Source organism: Schistocerca piceifrons, chromosome 3 (genome assembly GCF_021461385.2).
Source record: "Schistocerca piceifrons isolate TAMUIC-IGC-003096 chromosome 3, iqSchPice1.1, whole genome shotgun sequence".
Taxonomy (NCBI): Eukaryota; Metazoa; Arthropoda; class Insecta; order Orthoptera; family Acrididae; genus Schistocerca; species Schistocerca piceifrons.
The window spans coordinates 310,378,081-310,395,231 of NC_060140.1; the positions used below are offsets into that span (position 1 = coordinate 310,378,081).

Genomic DNA, 17,151 nt, shown 5'->3' on the forward strand with positions numbered 1-17,151 from the left:
ATATTCTAAGAGGCGACGGGATATTGTTTCGTAAACAGTCTCTACTGTACGCAGATAGCAACGAACAGATGTCTGCTACCTGCGTTACTTTTGGACAGTAAGCAGCTCCAAAAGGATGTAGGTTGCAGTAGTTATTCGGAGATGAAGAAACTTGCACAGGATAGAATAGTATGGAGAGCTACGACAAATCAATATTTGGACTGCATTCCACAAATCCAGTAGCGACTAATTGGAATCACACTTGTATTAGAAGTACAGAACATAGTGTATGTAAGAACTTACTGTAAAAGTCAATACTGCTGCAATAGCATAATGGAAGATTCACCGCCCATCTCTGACAATAGAATGGATATCTTCCTGTTTGTTTGAACGGTGCCGGACAGTGTGATTTTTATCATCTAAACTCAGTTAATCTACGTACATACTTACCATTGTACCAAATGTAAGGGCTTCCTTCCGTTCCCTTGGCGTACAGAGCATCGCAAAAGTGACTGAACTCCTCTGTCCGTGCTGGAATTAATCTGACCTGGTCTTCGTTGTCCCTAACGAGGTAATATATTGGATGTTATTTACATTCCTACAGTTCGCGGAAGTTCGTAATTAGACTGTCGCGGGGTAGTGGCCGAATATTTTTAAGAGTGCGACTGTTCAGGCTTTTCGGCATTTCTGTGAGGCTCTCCCTTCAGTCAAACAAACTTGTGATCACTTGTATTGCCTTTCTTTGTACACTCTCAATTTCCCCTGTTAGTGCTATTGTATGGTTCCATAGACTTGAGCAATATTGTAAGAGGCGACACGATATTGTCTCGTAAGCAGTCTCTTTTGTTCACAGATAGCAATGAACAGATGTATGCCACGTGCATTACATAGTATTGAGTCTATGTGATCGTTCTGTTTCAGTTTCATTAAAAATTGTTTCATGCAGGTGTTGTATGAGTGACTGATTACAACTGTCGGTCACTGATAGTGTAGACACAGAAAATACTTTTTTGTGTTCTGTGAAGTGCACAGTATTACATTACACGGCATGTAAACAACATTGTCAATCGTTACACCGCTCTGAAATGATATCAGTATCCGATTGGATATTCTTACAGCTTTTTTAAAACAGTTGTTAGTACTAGATAAAAGTATTATCCGCAAAACGCCTAACTTTGGTATTAATATGGACTGCCAGACGATTTACACGCAAAATGAGGAGATGAGCAGCAAGGATCTCCTGAGGTCCCCTAAGCTGTATTTGGCCTTCAGACATACATCAGCCACCCACAGATATACTGCTCTGCCTCTGAGGTGAGGTGGTTTACGTTTACTCAGTAACAGCACACCGAGTATAAACATCCAAATACTGAAAAGGTCTAACAATCCCAAGCAAATGTACCTGGAATTATTGTTACTAAAACAATAGTGTTGTTTCCAGTCTTACTGTTTGTGTGTGGCGTAAAATCTTTGTTCTTTGGTGCAAACACTTCAGGCAAAGATATAAAGTAACTTTCTAAATAACAGTGATATATCTAGCTACAAGTCTAAATTTGAAAAATAAAAATAATTATGATGTATTTTAATTACGTTGATCCATCTACAACTTTTATGTTTATTTTTATAGACTGCAAATTTAGTATTTCATTACAATGATTAGTCACAAAAACTGTATTTCACATAAGTTAACTTGTAACGCTGGACAGTTTAAGAAATCCATCACCATATAAATAAGCTTCCAGAGGTGGTGTTTTAAGGATGTATCACTATATAAATGCAGTAAAATAGTGTGAGGACAACAAAGCACGACTGTCAACCTGAGCAATAATTTAAGAGGTCCTTCGCAACGCTGCGTCAGAAAGCAGCGTAAAAGTTGCCTATTCAATTGCACTTTCCCTTTGCCCATAATATTTTTGCTTTCTAAGATCGCGAATTTATCCTTGCGATATTTTGAAAGCTCATACCATAATCTGCTTCGATTAGCTGAACCAAGCTCTGTGAGCCATCTCTCTGTGTCTCCACAGAAGCACCTTTGTATCTTTTCAGTGATGCCCAAGCCCTCAGCCATTAGGAAACGTACGCGGGTATCTAGCCACGAGGCCATATAGTTCGAATAAGCACTCGCTATTCTTTATCTGGTTCTGTCGGTTTCTGTCTTTGGTGTGCTGCACTTGGAGTCCTGGAATAATGAAGATTATTGGTCATATTTTTACAGTTCCTAGTCATGGTGTGTGTAGTTGTGTAGGTCATTTCAGCCGTGTGTTATAAATAGTCTCACAGTTCTCTTGCAATAATTCCGCGTACAGAACTTGCAGTGAATTACAACGGGAAACGAAACCCTTGCAAGTGACGGCACAGAGGATCTAAAATGCTCGCTTTTTGTGAAATGGAAGCTGATTTATAGAATCTAGTAACATCTTTTCAGTGCGTTGCATAACAGGTTCAAATTTACTCTCTCCTGCATTATCTCACGAAATAAGCATCAAACGAAAAAACTACAAAGAACGAAACTCGTCTAGCTTGAAGGGGGAAACCAGATGGCGCTATGGTTGGCCCGCTAGATAGCGACGAAGCGTCATTCACCAACAGTGGTAACGTAAACCGGCACAATATGCACTATTGGGCAACGGAGAATCCACGATGGCTGCGACAAGTGGAACATCAACGACCTTGGCGGGTTAATGTATGGTGCGGCATTATGGGAGGAAGGATAAAAAATGGCTCTGAGCATTATAGGACTTAACTTCTGACGTCATCAGTCGCCTAGAACTCAGAACTACCTAAACCTAACTAACCTAAGGACATCACATACATCCATGCCCGAGGCAGGATTCGAACCTGCGACCGTAGCGGTCGCCCGGTTCCAGACTGTAGCGCCTAGAACCTCTCGGCCACTACGGTCGCTGGAGGAAGGATAATAGGACCCCATTTTATCGATGACAGTCTAAATGGTGCAACGTATGCTGATTTCCTACGTAATGTTCTACCGATGTTACTACAAGATGTTTCACTGCATGACAGAATGGCGATGTACTTCCAACATGATGGATGTCTGGCACATAGCTCGCGTGCGGTTGAAGCGATATTGAATAGCATATTTCATGACAGGTGGATTGGTCGTCGAAGCACCATACCATGGCCCGCACGTTTACAGGATTTGACGTCCCCGGATTTATTCCTGTGGAGAAAGTTGAAGGGTATTTGCTATTGTGATCCACCGACAACGCCTGACAAAATGCGTCAGCGCATTCTCAATACATGTGGGAACATTACGGAAGGCGAACTATTCTCTGTTGAGAGGAATGTCGTTACACGTATTTCCAAATGCATTGAGGTTGACGGACACCATTTTGAGCATTTCTTGCATTAATGTGGTATTTACAGGTAATCACGCTGTAATAGCATGCGTTCTCAGAAACGTTAAGTTCACAAAGGTACATGTATCACATTGGAACAACCGAAATAAAATGTTCAAATGTACCTACTTTCTGTATTTTAATTTAAGAAACCTACCTGTTACCAACTGTTCGTCTAAAATTGTGAGCCATATGTTTGTGACTATTACAGCGGCATCTAACACAAAGCGAAAAAAGTGGTCCAACTAAAACATTCATATTTCTTTATCTACTACACGAATATGTAATAAAAATGGGGGTTCCTATTAAAAAAAAAAAAACCCAGTTGATATCCGTTTGATCTATGGCAGTGCCATCTAGCGGGCCAACCACAGCGCCATCTGGTTTCCCCCTTCAAGCTAGACAAGTTTCGTTCTTTGTAGTTTTTTTCGTTTGACGCATATTTCGTGAGATATTTGGCCCGGTCACGATCAGTTGTCCACCCTGTATATGCTTTATATTCTTAGTGGAAGACGTGTCTTGAAAATATGTAATTCTGTCCTATTAATGCTGCCGTGCCACCATCTAGTAATGACATGTTGTTGCAGTCTTCGTCATATCAGTGAACAGTCACGGCATAATTAGTAAAATTATACGATCCTACGCTTCTTGCTGCCCATTAATAATAAATATTGCTTCGCGCTACAGATTTGAGGAAGGTAGGTCACTGGTTGCTGTACTGGAATGCTGATGAGTTAGGAAAAATACGCATTGTGGTTTTGTAAAACAGTGACGTATTTCGTGGAACGTAAGCTAGTGAGGAACTCTCTATTTTCAGTAGTATCTGGAGGTCTTGCTCTTAAATTACATCATGATCTTATGCGTTTAATCAAGCGATTAAGTAACTATTCTTTCACGCCTGTACTCAGAAATTACAGATGCAAGGAAAAAAGATCTCATTGCACTGCTGTTGGCTGTAAGCTGAAAAACAAAATATGGGCTGAATCATAAACCACAAATATGGGCTGTCATCTTCGACCCAAATTCGCTTAATATGTGGGTGGTGTGTGAGTAGACAGACCTCAGAAGAATTTTAAAAAGTGTTTGGCGCAACCACAGCCTTCTGAGCCTAAACATTCATTTTCACAAAGATGTTATTTTCAAATAGTACTTCTTTAAGCACTAACAGCTAGTTTCGAGCGTTCCTCGTTCTCAAGTGCATAATAAATGCCGATACACCATGCTAGAAAGGAGTAAAAATCAGAAATCACATGCCATGCACAGTCAGGCATAGCATGGTCGTCACTGTATGTGCACTACCTTGGAATATGTGTGCATTAATCGTACTCACAAGCATCTATTTCCAGTAGCGGTACAAGTCTACAATACAGGGCTATTACAAATGATTGAAGCGATTTCATAAATTCACTGTAGCTCCATTCATTGACATATGGTCACGACACACTACAGATACGTAGAAAAACTCATAAAGTTTTGTTCGGCTGAATCCGCACTTCAGGTTTCTGCCGCCAGAGCTCTCGAGAGCGCAGTGAGACAAAATGACGACAGGAGCCGAGAAAGCGTATGTCGTGCTTGAAATGCACTCGCATCAGTCAGTCATAACTGTGCAATGACACTTCAGGACGAAGTTCAACAAAGATCCACCAACTGCTAACTCCATTCGACGATGGTATGCGCAGTTTAAAGCTTCTGGATGCCTCTGTAAGGGGAAATCAACGGGTCGGCCTGCAGTGAGCGAAGAAACTGTTGAACGCGTGCGGGCAAGTTTCACGCATAGTGATGTGAAAGATTCAGTGTTTAAACCTCCTCTACCAAGAAACGTGCCAGAACTGCGAGCTCGCATCAACAATGCTTTCGAACTCATTGACGGGGACATGCTGCGCCGAGTGTGGGAGGAACTTGATTATCGGCTTGATGTCTGCCGAATCACTAAAGGGGCACATATCGAACATTTGTGAATGCCTATAAAAACTTTTTGAGTTTTTGTATGTGTGTGCAAAGCATTGTGAAAATATCTCAAATAATAAAGTTATTGTAGAGCTGTGAAATCGCTTCCATCATTTGTAATAACCCTGTAGAATACAATTATCGTAATCTATGCCCATGTTTCTCTTATTGCTTAGGAGTTTTTCTTACATTATCTGGACGGCTTTTTAATTAAAATACCAACGACTAAAGACAAAGAAAACTGAAAATTAGATACTGTTTGTCTAACTGCCGTGAGTACGATATACATAAAAGAAATACTAAGCAAATCTCATTTATTAAGTGAAGGTTATTCCCCCACTGAATATCAAAAACACGCTTTTTCAAGATGAAGATCGTAAGTATATAAACATAATTCCGATCCGTATTACTTCAAAGTTCAGTTATAGCTCCGGTATGTGTACATGTTGATTTCACAGCTGTAGCTACTGCACACAATGGTTGTTTATAAAATAATGATTGGCAGAAAATCTGAGCAAATTAATAGCGTACTGTTACACTTTTAAGATAATATCGAGAAATGGCAACGGGACAACGAGCTCGGCGTTATCATCGATTGTATCGAGAAGGAGTGTCTTGTACACGGAGCAGAGGAATCTATACCATCTAGGTGACCTACATTACAGTGTCTACAAATCTCGAAACTTACCTAGAAAAATTATAGAGAATTTGCTTCTTTCGTGGTCTGGCGACCACCTGCAGATAAGAGTTTGTATGGTAGGTACTATTCCGCCCTGGAACAAAGAGAAAATTATATCCAAATGCAAGTGGGCTGTATATTGGTGGACGTAAGGTTATTTCTGAAACACCACTCATGAGGTATGTCACTGTGCACACCAGAGCGTTAAATTCAAGTTTAGAGAAACAAATTGACGCTTATAGAATTAATTTAAAATATTACTGACAAAAAAAAAATAAAAAATACGGCGCATCCTCCGTCATCAATTTGAGTGCAGCTGTCCTTCTGACACTGCGTCGTGTATTTATTCTTCGTCCTCTTTAACTTTCCTAGAAATATTTATTTCGTTTAGGTACATTATAGGCATTCATATTTAACGAAATTTAATCTCTCACTATAGTCTTGCAAATGCCCTTTATGTACATTGATCAGCCGGAACACTATGACCACCTACCCACTACCCTTCCAGGTGATAGCAGCGCCACCTGTCGGGGATTGATTGCAAGTCAGACACATGCACGGTGCATGTGATATCAATGAGCGTATTGCCAAATGTGGAATGGGGAACGCGCGTGTTCTATCTGAGTTTGACGGAGGGCAGATTGTGACATCCCAGAGGCTCGACACGAGCATTTCGGAAACTGCACGACTTGCCGGGTGTTCGAGGAGTGACGTGGTAAATGTCTTCAACAAGAGGCGAAATCAAGGTGAAACCCGGTCCAAACGTCGTGGGTTTGGGCTGCCACCCCTCATTACAGATGTCGGACGTTGTAGGTTGGGCAGACTGGAAAACAGGACGGGCTACGAACTGTGGCGGAAATGACAACAGACTTTAATTCTGGGCAGAGAACACGTGTGACTGAACACACAGTGCACCGAACACGCCTAACGATGGACCTCAGAAGCCGACGACCCATGAGTGTGCCGATGTTAGCATCCCGCCATCGGCAACTACTGTACGACTGAAACGGACGCGTGATCATCGGCACTGGACGTTGCCACAGTGGCAGATCGTTGCATGGTCTGGTGAACCCCGATACCTTCTTCATCATGTCGATCGGAGAGCGCGAATCTATGGTCTTCCAGGGCAACAGCTCTTTACCACCTGTACTACGGTACGACGGCCATGTAGTTTCGTACTTGAATGCAAACCACGTACACCTTTCATGACGACCACGTTTCCCGTGTCATTTTTCAGCAAGATAATGCTCCATGTCATAGGGCCAGGAGCGTGATGGAATGGTTCGAGGAACACAGTGGCTAGTTCCAATTGACGTGCAGGTCCCCCATCTCGCCAGATCTGCATCCGTTCGAAAGCATCTGGGATGAAATTGAACGTAGCGTCATAGCTCATCGCTCCCCTACCCGGAATTTACGGGAATTAGGTGACTTGTGCGTGCAGATGTGGCGCCAACTCACTCCAGCGACCTACCGAGGCGTCACTGCGTCCATACCGCGATGCCTCGCCGTTGTTATTTGTGCCAAAGGTGGACGTACCAGCTATTAGGTAGCTGGTCATGATGTTCTGGTTGATCAGTGCGTATGACTAATTTATGTTGAAGGGCAGTGATTGCAATAAATTCCTTGCCTTTTCTAGGAGAGAGAAGGGGAGGAGGTTCTTTAGTGCATGATAATGCCTGTTGCTGCTCGTTTCCAAATCAGTGCCCTAGAGCACTTCCATTAGCATTTCAATTCGTAAATTCGCAGAGAGGAAGAAAAAGAGTAGAAAAAATACCTGCACCGTCCCTTGAATCAGCCTGTTGGCAAACAGGACGTAGTCACCAGCCCACGCTGAAGCTGGAGTTAGAATAGAGAGCACAGACGAAACAAAGATGCCGACTGCGAATACGATCTTCCCTCCGAAGTGATCTGCCAGCATGCCACCAGGAAAGTGTCCGATTACGTAGCCGTAGTAATAGGCGGCCAGGATCTCACCCTGCTTCTGCTTGTCCCACGCGAAGTCACCATCCTGCAAAAAACGGACGGAGTGAAATAACTAAGTTTGCAGCACCAACCTCTTCTTTCATTTAGCTGTACATGCTGACATGAAAAGCATATGGTGAAGAGGTACATTATGAGAGGGCATCGAACGGGTAACTCCTTGTGTAAAGAGACAGGAAAATACAGTAACTAGGGTGGATGAAGAAATACAAAACAAGTTAGGGGGAAAAAGACTTTGTAGTTGGAGTGAGGGAGCAGAAAGACTCTTCGAGTTCTGCAATAAACTTCAGTTAGTATTTGCGAATACACTGTTCAAGACTCAAAAGAGGAAGAGACGTGCTTGGAAAAGGCCTGTGGTTTCGGGAAAAATCCTCTGGTTTATATAGTGAGGAGACACAGACTCCGAAACGAGGTACGGGATTGTAAGGTGTACCTAAAAGCAGATATACATCTTCAAAAAAGTTCAGAGACCTATTTTAATCCTGCCGTATAAGCGATGTCAGCGCAGTAACTACGATGACATCTTGAACAAACAGCTGTAAACGCCTGATGCGCATTAGACCAGTCACTTGTGAGCAGGCAGTGCAAAAAAGTTTATCGCACTTACCCGTCGATTTCGTTCAGATTTATGGTATATGCTAGGCTTGGCCATAAATGAAAATGAGAGCTCCACATGGTCATGAGTTTAGAAAAAACTACCATTATAGCGCTGGTCGGGCGTGACATGAACCTTTTATATTAAGGTAGTTTCCAGGCAGCGGAAGGCACCGTGAAAACAATTCAGAATCCGACGGACGTGGCGTCAAGTCCCTACGCGGAAACTCTCTTTTTAATTTTTTGCGTTACTTACTGTGCATATAAATTTACATAGTAGTCAGTATACTGTATTTCTAAATATTTTCATAAAAGGACGAAAAGGAAATGCAAAATATAATTTCGGATGCAAATACGTTTCCAGGATAGAACTGCAGAACATACACGAGAACTTCGTATATAAATTAAGGTAGTTCTGTTATTTTACAGTTGATGACACACACATGCTCCGAAGATATTCATCGCAAAAACGGGGAAGCACTAATTTTCTCGGCATCTTGCACACGTTATAAACGCCTAATTTTAACACTTACACTGTTGTTTTAGAATTTCTATAGAAAAACAAGCTCGGTTTATAATGACAAAAAAATGTTCTCTCTAATCGCACAGTTTGGTAGCTAATCACGTGTGATGTACACTCTTCTTGTGATGTGATTTCTTTTACTCTCTCGACGATAAGAGCAGTTTCGTACATTGTTGATCAAATCCGTTACCTCACATGTCAACAGCCTTGCCGTAGTGGTAGTACCAATTCCCGTCAGATCATCGAAGTTAACTCGCTGTCGGGTTTGGCTAGCACTTGTACGGATGACCGTTCAGGTCTGGCGAGCACCGTTGGCAAGCGCGTTGCACTCAGACCTTGTGAGGAGAGCAGAGGAGACGTATCGGCTCCAGTCTCGAAAGCTGAGCCGGCCGCTGTGACCGAGCGGTTGTAGGCGCTTCAGTCCGGAACAGCGCGCCTGTTTCGGTAGCTGGTTCGAATCCTGCCTCGGGCATGGATGTGTGTGATGTCCTTAGTTTAGTTAGCTTTAAGTGGTTGTAAGTGTAGGGGACTGATGACCTCAGATGTTAAGCCCCAAAGTGCTTGGAGCCATTTGAACCATTTAAACGAAAGCTGACAACGACCGGGAGAGTGGTGTGTTGACAACAGGCCCTCCATATCCGCATCTACATCTACATCTACGTCTACATCCATACTCCGCAAGCCACCTGACGGTGTGTGGCGGAGGGTACCTTGAGTACCTCTATCGGTTCTCCCTTCTATTCCAGTCTCGTATTGTTCGTGGAAAGAAGGACTGTCGGTATGCCTCTGTGTGGGCTCTAATCTCTCTGATTTTATCCTCATGGTCTCTTCGCGAGATATACGTAGGAGGGAGCAATATACTGCTTGACTCCTCGGTGAAGGTATGTTCTCGAAACTTCAACAAAAGCCCGTACCGAGCTACTGAGCGTCTCTCCTGCAGAGTCTTCCACTGGAGTTTATCTATCATCTCCGTAACGCTTTCGCGATTACTAAATGATCCTGTAACGAAGCACGCTGCTCTCCGTTGGATCTTTTCTATCTCTTCTATCAACCCTATCTGGTACGGATCCCACACTGCTGAGCAGTATTCAAGCAGTGGGCGAACAAGTGTACTGTAACCTACTTCCTTTCTTTTCGAATTGCATTTCCTTAGGATTCTTCCAATGAATCTCAGTCTGGCATCTGCTTTACCGACGATCAACTTTATATGATCATTTCATTTTAAATCACTCCTAATGCGTACTCCCAGATAATTTATGGATTTAACTGCTTCCAGTTGCTGACCTACTACATTGTAACTAAATGATAAGGGATCTTACTTTTTATGTATTCGCAGCACATTACACTTCTCTACATTGAAATTGTGACACTATCGGATGAGGATGATACTGCGGTCGGTCGGCACCGTTGGACCTTCATAGAGGTCTGTTCGGACGGAGTCCTTACCTCACGATAAAAATAGACGTCACAGCGTTGCACTAGCGGAATGCACTTCGGTGGAATCACTCTAAAACTGCACGGTGGCAGTCCTTCGACATCTCGAGAAATCTCGTAGTATAATCGTGGATCTGTTTGTCCTCCCCACGCGTCAAATGATAGAAGAAATTTGTTCTCTTGCTCTTAGGGCTTCATCATATCAGCCAAAAAGGTTTTGTGTAAAACTTTCCAAGATTTTGATGAAATAACGACGAGATTCCTAAATTTTCCTGCAAACTCATCCACTCTTTTCCGTATTCTCAGTCCAAATGAGCCACTACTCTCTTGCAGCCATATATAGACTGTTGACAATAATTTTCCAGAAAGAGTTATAGGATACTGCATTGTATACGAGTGGGTTATTTTGTTCGTATCCCAACGTTTCACAAGAACTACTTTCGCCCCTCGGTGGTCCAGGTTCGAGTTATGACGATTGATACTGGCAATCTGGAAAGAGAACATACAATAGTAAATGATGAATTTTGCGTGGCGTTGAAAGAAGTATTTTAGTCGAAGGTCGACGAATGAGAATTCTCGACTAACCTATTTGATCTGACACTTTAATTGCAATCCCTTCGTGGAAAGTTTTTTGTAGTGTCCTTGTTGCCGCTGTAAGTACATTCCTGCCATGGAAATTTATTTTACAAATCTTTCTTTGCCTTTCCTTTCCAATTCCTTTATGAAATTATTAATAAATTCAATACACTGAGCGTTATTTAGGTTCAATTACAGTTTAAGTAACGTCAAAATTGAAAATAAAAGAAATAAAAACGTTTTCGAATAGAGACGCGATACCACGCCCCTCGGGTTGCCTATCTCTTCACTTGCCGCTGGGCTAACCCCTGACTGACAACCGCTCTAACGTAAATGGTTGACGCCTCGCCCGACCAGCGCTAAAATACTATTTTTTTTCCAAAGTATTGGCTGTCTGGAGCTCCATGTTCATGTTCAGAGGCATCACAGGCAGCACAGATCATCGCCGTCGTCCCCCACCCCACCCTACAGCACACTAGGGATGGCGGTTACCACTGCAATAACAACCCATTTTCCCCGTTTATTAGTCTTTCTATTTTCTTGTCGTAAACGAAGCCATCCAACAAAGGTTGAAAAGAATACCATAAATTTGGTCGAAATCGGTGATAACGAATAGGAGCGGTCTCCTTGTAAGTAGTGGCCGTCCGGCTGTAGTGTTTCACGTTTGCTGTGTTAGAAATCGCAGCGGAAACATATATTTAAGTCAAGGGTTCAATATATTCTCTATGACGTTTTGAAAAAGAAAAACGTGTGTGCAAACAAAGCCAAGGCGCTGCAGTCATGGACTGTGCGGCTGGTCCCGGCGGAGGTTCGAGACCTCCCTGAGGCATGGGTGTGTGTGTTTGTCCTTAGGATAATTTAGATTAAGTAGTGTGTAAGCTTAGGGACTGATGACCTTAGCAGTTAAGTCCCATAAGATTTCACACACATTTTTTGAACAAACAAAGCCCTCCGGCGACTTGATTGAAATGCAGAATGTGGACTTTTTTTCTGAAAAAATCATCACTGGTGACGATACTTCGTGCTGTCAGTATGAATCCATCACAAAATGACAAAGCGCAGATCTGACATGAAAGACCAATGCTTTTAATACATAACTGACATTCAAGCTATTGGAACGTGCTAGTTGAATAGCGTCCCAAAGAAGGGGAGGGGAGAGAGAAAGAGAGAGAGAGAGAGAGAGAGAGTAGAACAGAAGTGTTAAAACTACCATCTTAAATTTTCTATATTTTTTGTCTAGTCTCAAACGTTTACGACTGTCAGGGTAAACTCACATTACAATAGATATGGTAGACACCGGACTGAAGTTTAAGGGTCTTATCAAGTTTATTTATTTTTTTAATCATATGGCTAGGGCCCCCCGTCGGGCTCACCGTTCGCAGGGTGCTCGTCTTTCAATTTGACGCCACTTCGGCGACCTGCAGTCGATGAGAATGATAGCATGAGGATGAGAACAGCACAACACCCAGTCCTTGGGCGGAGAAAATTCCCCGACCCAGACGGGAATCGAACCCGGGCCCAGAGGATTGACAATCCGTCACGCTGACCATTCAGCTACAGGGGGCGGACGTCTCATCAATGACCAACAAAGCTGTATTCTCTGCTGAGGAAAGATCATCCACAGTTGTTGTAACTGGCCCTTGATAACCTGAATACTGACACTGGGACTGAGTTGACTTCCGAGATACTCTCACACTCGTACTATTGGGGAGAGATCTGAGTATCTCACTGCCCAAGAAGTACTTCAACACCAAGCAAACAGTTCAGAGAGACATGTGCGACGTGTACACGAGCATTGTCCTGTTGAAATAGGGACCGCAATACTGTCGCATGTGAAGCAACACATAAGGACGCAGCATGCCAGTCATGTATTATTGTGCCATCAGAATTCACTAATCACTACTAGCCGTGACCTGAAGTCATACCCTATCGCTCCTCATACCATGACACCAACAGTAACACCGCTGTGCCTCTCCAAACCATTGGAAGAATGGGACCTCTCCCTATGTCGCTACCGTACTAGCTGACGATGGTCATCCAGGGTATGTTCAAAACTGTTGCTGAGCACAATGCGAAGGCGTTCATCAGCAGTACTTTCTTCCCAGGTATAGCACCACTCCAAACAGAGCGACTGTGTTGTGTTGACGACAGCTTACATGTGCCACTTTTATTCCTTCTTCTCGCGGCTGATACTCTCTGACCAATGGAGCGGGATGACACAGGGTATTGCAGGTATTCCTTGACATATTCTCGTATGGCAGACGCAGATGTAAATGAGTTATGACTTTCTCGGAGCACAATGAAGTGGTCCTCCCTTGTGATGGTCAGCCATGATCGACCAAAGCCTTGACAACTACTTGCCTGTCGTGAAGTTCCCTTGCAGCCCAACATTGAGCCTTTGTCATACACAAATGCCGTAGAAATCTGGAAATTCCATGATACACCAACAAGCGAAATGGTTTCCACCATTAGATCCTTATCATACTCTGCCATATACTGATAATTTTCTCTTACATCAGTACGTGGCATCTCCGTGTCCTTAACAATGTTCATGTAACATTTGATGCTGTTCAAACCCCCTGCCAGGTCTGATAACAACACTAAGCACCAACAACATTAATGCACTCTGACGACCATCCTACCTCTTACAGAGCATATTACAACCCTAGTAATTTACATACGCGCCAAAGATGTGTACGTGCGCGAAATTACATTGATATCAAACCGTGTATTCTTGCTGCTTTACATTTTTAACCATGTAGTGTGACCAATTAAGAGTTGTTGTTGTTGTGGTCTTCAGCAGCTCTCCATGGTACTCTATCTTGTGCAAGCTTCTTCATCTCCCAGCACTTACTGCAACCTATATCCTTCTTAATCTGCTTTGTGTTTTCATCTCTTGGTCTCCCTCTACGATTTTTACCCTCCACGCTGCCCTCCAATGCAAAATTTGTGATCTCTTGATGCCTCAGAACATGTCCTAACAACCGGTCCCTTCTTCTTGTCAAGTTGTGCCACAAACTCCTCCCCAATTCTATTCAATACCTCCTCATTAGTTATGTGATCTACCCATCTAATCTTCAGCATTCTTCTTTAGCACCACATTTCGAAAGCTTCTATTCTCTTCTTGTCCAAACTATTTATCGTCCATGTTTCACTTCCATACATGGCTACACTCCACACAAATACTTTCAGAAACTACTTCCTGACACTTAGATCCATACTCGATGTTAACAAATTTCTCTTCTTCAGAAACGATTTCCATGCCATTGCCAGTCTACATGTTATATCCTCTCTGCTTCGACCGTCATCAGTTATTTTGCTCCCCAAATATTAAAACCCTTTTACTACTTTAAGTGTCTCATTACTTAATCTAATTCCCTTAGCATCGCCCGACTTAATTCGACTACATTCCATTATCCTCGTTTTCCTTTTGTTGATGTTCATCTTATATCCTCCCTTCAAGACACAGTCCATTCCGTTCAACTGCTCTTCCAAGTCCTTTGCTGTCTCTGACAGAATTACAATGTCATCGGCGAACCTCAAAGTTTTTATTTCTTCTCCATGGATTTTAATACCTACTCCGAACTTTTCTTTTGTTTCCTTTACTGCTTGCTCAATATACAGATTGAATAACATCGGGGACAGGCTACAACCCTGTCCCACTCCCTTCCCAACCGCTGCTTCCCTTTCATGCCCCTCGACTCTTATAACTGCCATCTGCTTTCTGTACAAATTGTAAATAGCCTGTCGCTCCCTGTATATTACCCCTGCAACTGTATAAAATTATCGTGTACTCGTAAAATAAAGCAAATGAATTAACGGAAGATTGTCACTCGTTAAAAAAACAGGCGCCAGTTCTATGGTCTTCTGGAAACAATATTAGAAAAATTTCGAAAGTCATTTCACTATATTCTCAGCGGCTGAGAGCAGAAAGCAGACCCAGTTTTCACTATAGGAGGGACTCACTCACTTTGCGGCCACCTGGACCCCTGACCGCCAGCTCCCCCGGACAGGCGTCAGGGTCGAAGAAGAGGAGGGCGCTGCCGTTGGAGTCCCGCTCCAGCACTGCCGTCTCGTTGACCATGTCCACGATGGCCACCGACAAGTTGACACGCATCGCCAGGCTGATGCCCAGACCCAGCAGGCACAGCAGCGCCATCGTGTAGCGCATCTTCCACAGACCTGGGCACACAGGCACGTCGTCGTCCAAATCAGCTCTTTGAACTTTCAGGTGTCAGATGACAGAAGTCCATGAATTTAGCAACTGTGCAAAAGAGTTTTGTGGAACTCGAAGTCATTGATAATTTTGTGAAAACAATATAAATTATATTAACTCATAGCAGTGTGACACTATTCATTTTACATGACCCCATTCAGAGTTACACCTCGTCAGCATTTGTTGGCCCTGGAGGACACCAGTCAACTTCCTACTTTCCAGATGTGCAATGTACCATTGCTGAATTTTTCCCTACTCTCTCAACCTTTCATTACTCGTGCGGGGATGACACTTGTGATTCACAAAACCGTCACACTCTGTTTCATCCAATTGGACTGGAGTTCGCGGCATTTTCTGTATCTTTCCGTTAACTCTCCATCCGTTAATTTCATCCATTACTGGCTTTAGGTTCCGAAAGTTACATTTCTTATGAAACGTTATTATATCTTGGAGGAAACTGGTCATTCATGCGAGCTCCGTTGTTACCATCCGAAAAAAATTTGTGTATTGCAATTCTAGATTCAATTCAGCTTTTATTTGCGTAATTTTAGGTGTATCGAAACTAATTAAGTTAATTTGGTTGTTATCTAGAATACTTACCGAAGGGAAGTAAATATTCCCTTTACTTTTATCTTGTGGAAAAAATGCCAGAAGTAAAGTGTTTGGTCTACTAGAGGTTTATGTGAGACTAGCTATCCAGTCTGTTCGTACTTTTTGCCAGTAATCGTTTCTTTAGTAATTTATGATCAAAGATCCCAGAAAGCGCTTTTATACTGACAGAGTATTAACAGAGTTTTCCTGATCTGAGAGTTGTTAACATGTGTGTAAAAGTGGAAAAGTAGGTAAGCTACAGCTATTGCCAAAAGTGAGACTCATTTCTTTTCTCATAAAAGGAAACATTATTCCAGAGCACTGGCAAAATAGCCAATGCAGAGGTCATTTAATTTCTTTTTTAACATATTCTGGATCTAGCCCTAGAGCGCATGTACATAGCCATTTTCAGGAGATAAGATCACAGCGCCTACTGTAACTGAACCTGATAACGTAAATATTTATCTGATTTTTTCAAAGAGAAAAAAATGTATTATGTAGAACATAGGTGTAATAAATACAATGAGCCTGAATACTTAAAATACGTCTTGCTTAAATTGTGTAAAGATTTTGATAATAAGTGTGAAGATTGATTGTGTTTGTGCAGTGGCCTAGAGTAAAACAAATCAGCAGAAACCCGTTACTACCTTTGAACAGTTCATAACCTGGAGTTGCGATGCTACTAGCGAGGTGGCCGGGACCCGCCCAGCCGCGGCAAATGATGGCAAATGACAGAGGTGTAGGCATCTGGAGCACAAACCTCAGCTCGTCGTCTGTCTGTCTGGCAGGCACCTGTGGCTCGATAGCTGGAAGGGCCTTAGACATAGCCAACCGATTCGGCTCATATTTGGCAGGACGCTTGTGTACCCCACCTGCATTGAAAGACTGTAAGATATTTGGTTCAATAACCGCCCCCCCCCCCCCCACACCAGCACTCTCTCACATACATAAACACTCACACACACACACACACACACACACACACACACACACACACACACACACACGCCACGCACCGTTTTCGAGAAGCCATCCCTAAAACATATGGCACGCAATCGACTCCAAATGGATGGTATCGATACATAGTTGAAAACTGAACGTGTTTCATCATTTATGGGGGTCTCCAAACATATTTTCCTAGATATCGAGGAAACAAATTTTTGCAATTGCCAGTAATGTTTCCCTGAGGTAAATGCTGTTCAACGAAATCGCCGCTGGTATAGCGACCAAGGCATCTGGCTGGGGAGCAAACACCCGCTGTTAGGTTTACTAAATG

At 42.9% G+C, this 17,151-nt stretch overlaps 1 protein-coding gene across 1 annotated transcript in view; it reads right to left on the minus strand.

The window, feature by feature from the left end:
* Nucleotides 1-16,700, minus strand: part of LOC124788616 (sialin-like) — a 74,396-nt gene extending 57,696 nt beyond the window's left edge. The window contains exons 1-4 of the mRNA XM_047255886.1: nucleotides 16,523-16,700; nucleotides 15,039-15,250; nucleotides 7,736-7,969; nucleotides 5,971-6,055 (exon numbers count right to left, since the gene is read on the minus strand). Coding sequence (XP_047111842.1) covers nucleotides 5,971-6,055; nucleotides 7,736-7,969; nucleotides 15,039-15,250; nucleotides 16,523-16,700 — 709 coding nt within the window. The remainder of the gene's footprint in view (nucleotides 1-5,970; nucleotides 6,056-7,735; nucleotides 7,970-15,038; nucleotides 15,251-16,522) is intronic.
* Nucleotides 16,701-17,151: the final 451 nt, after the last annotated feature.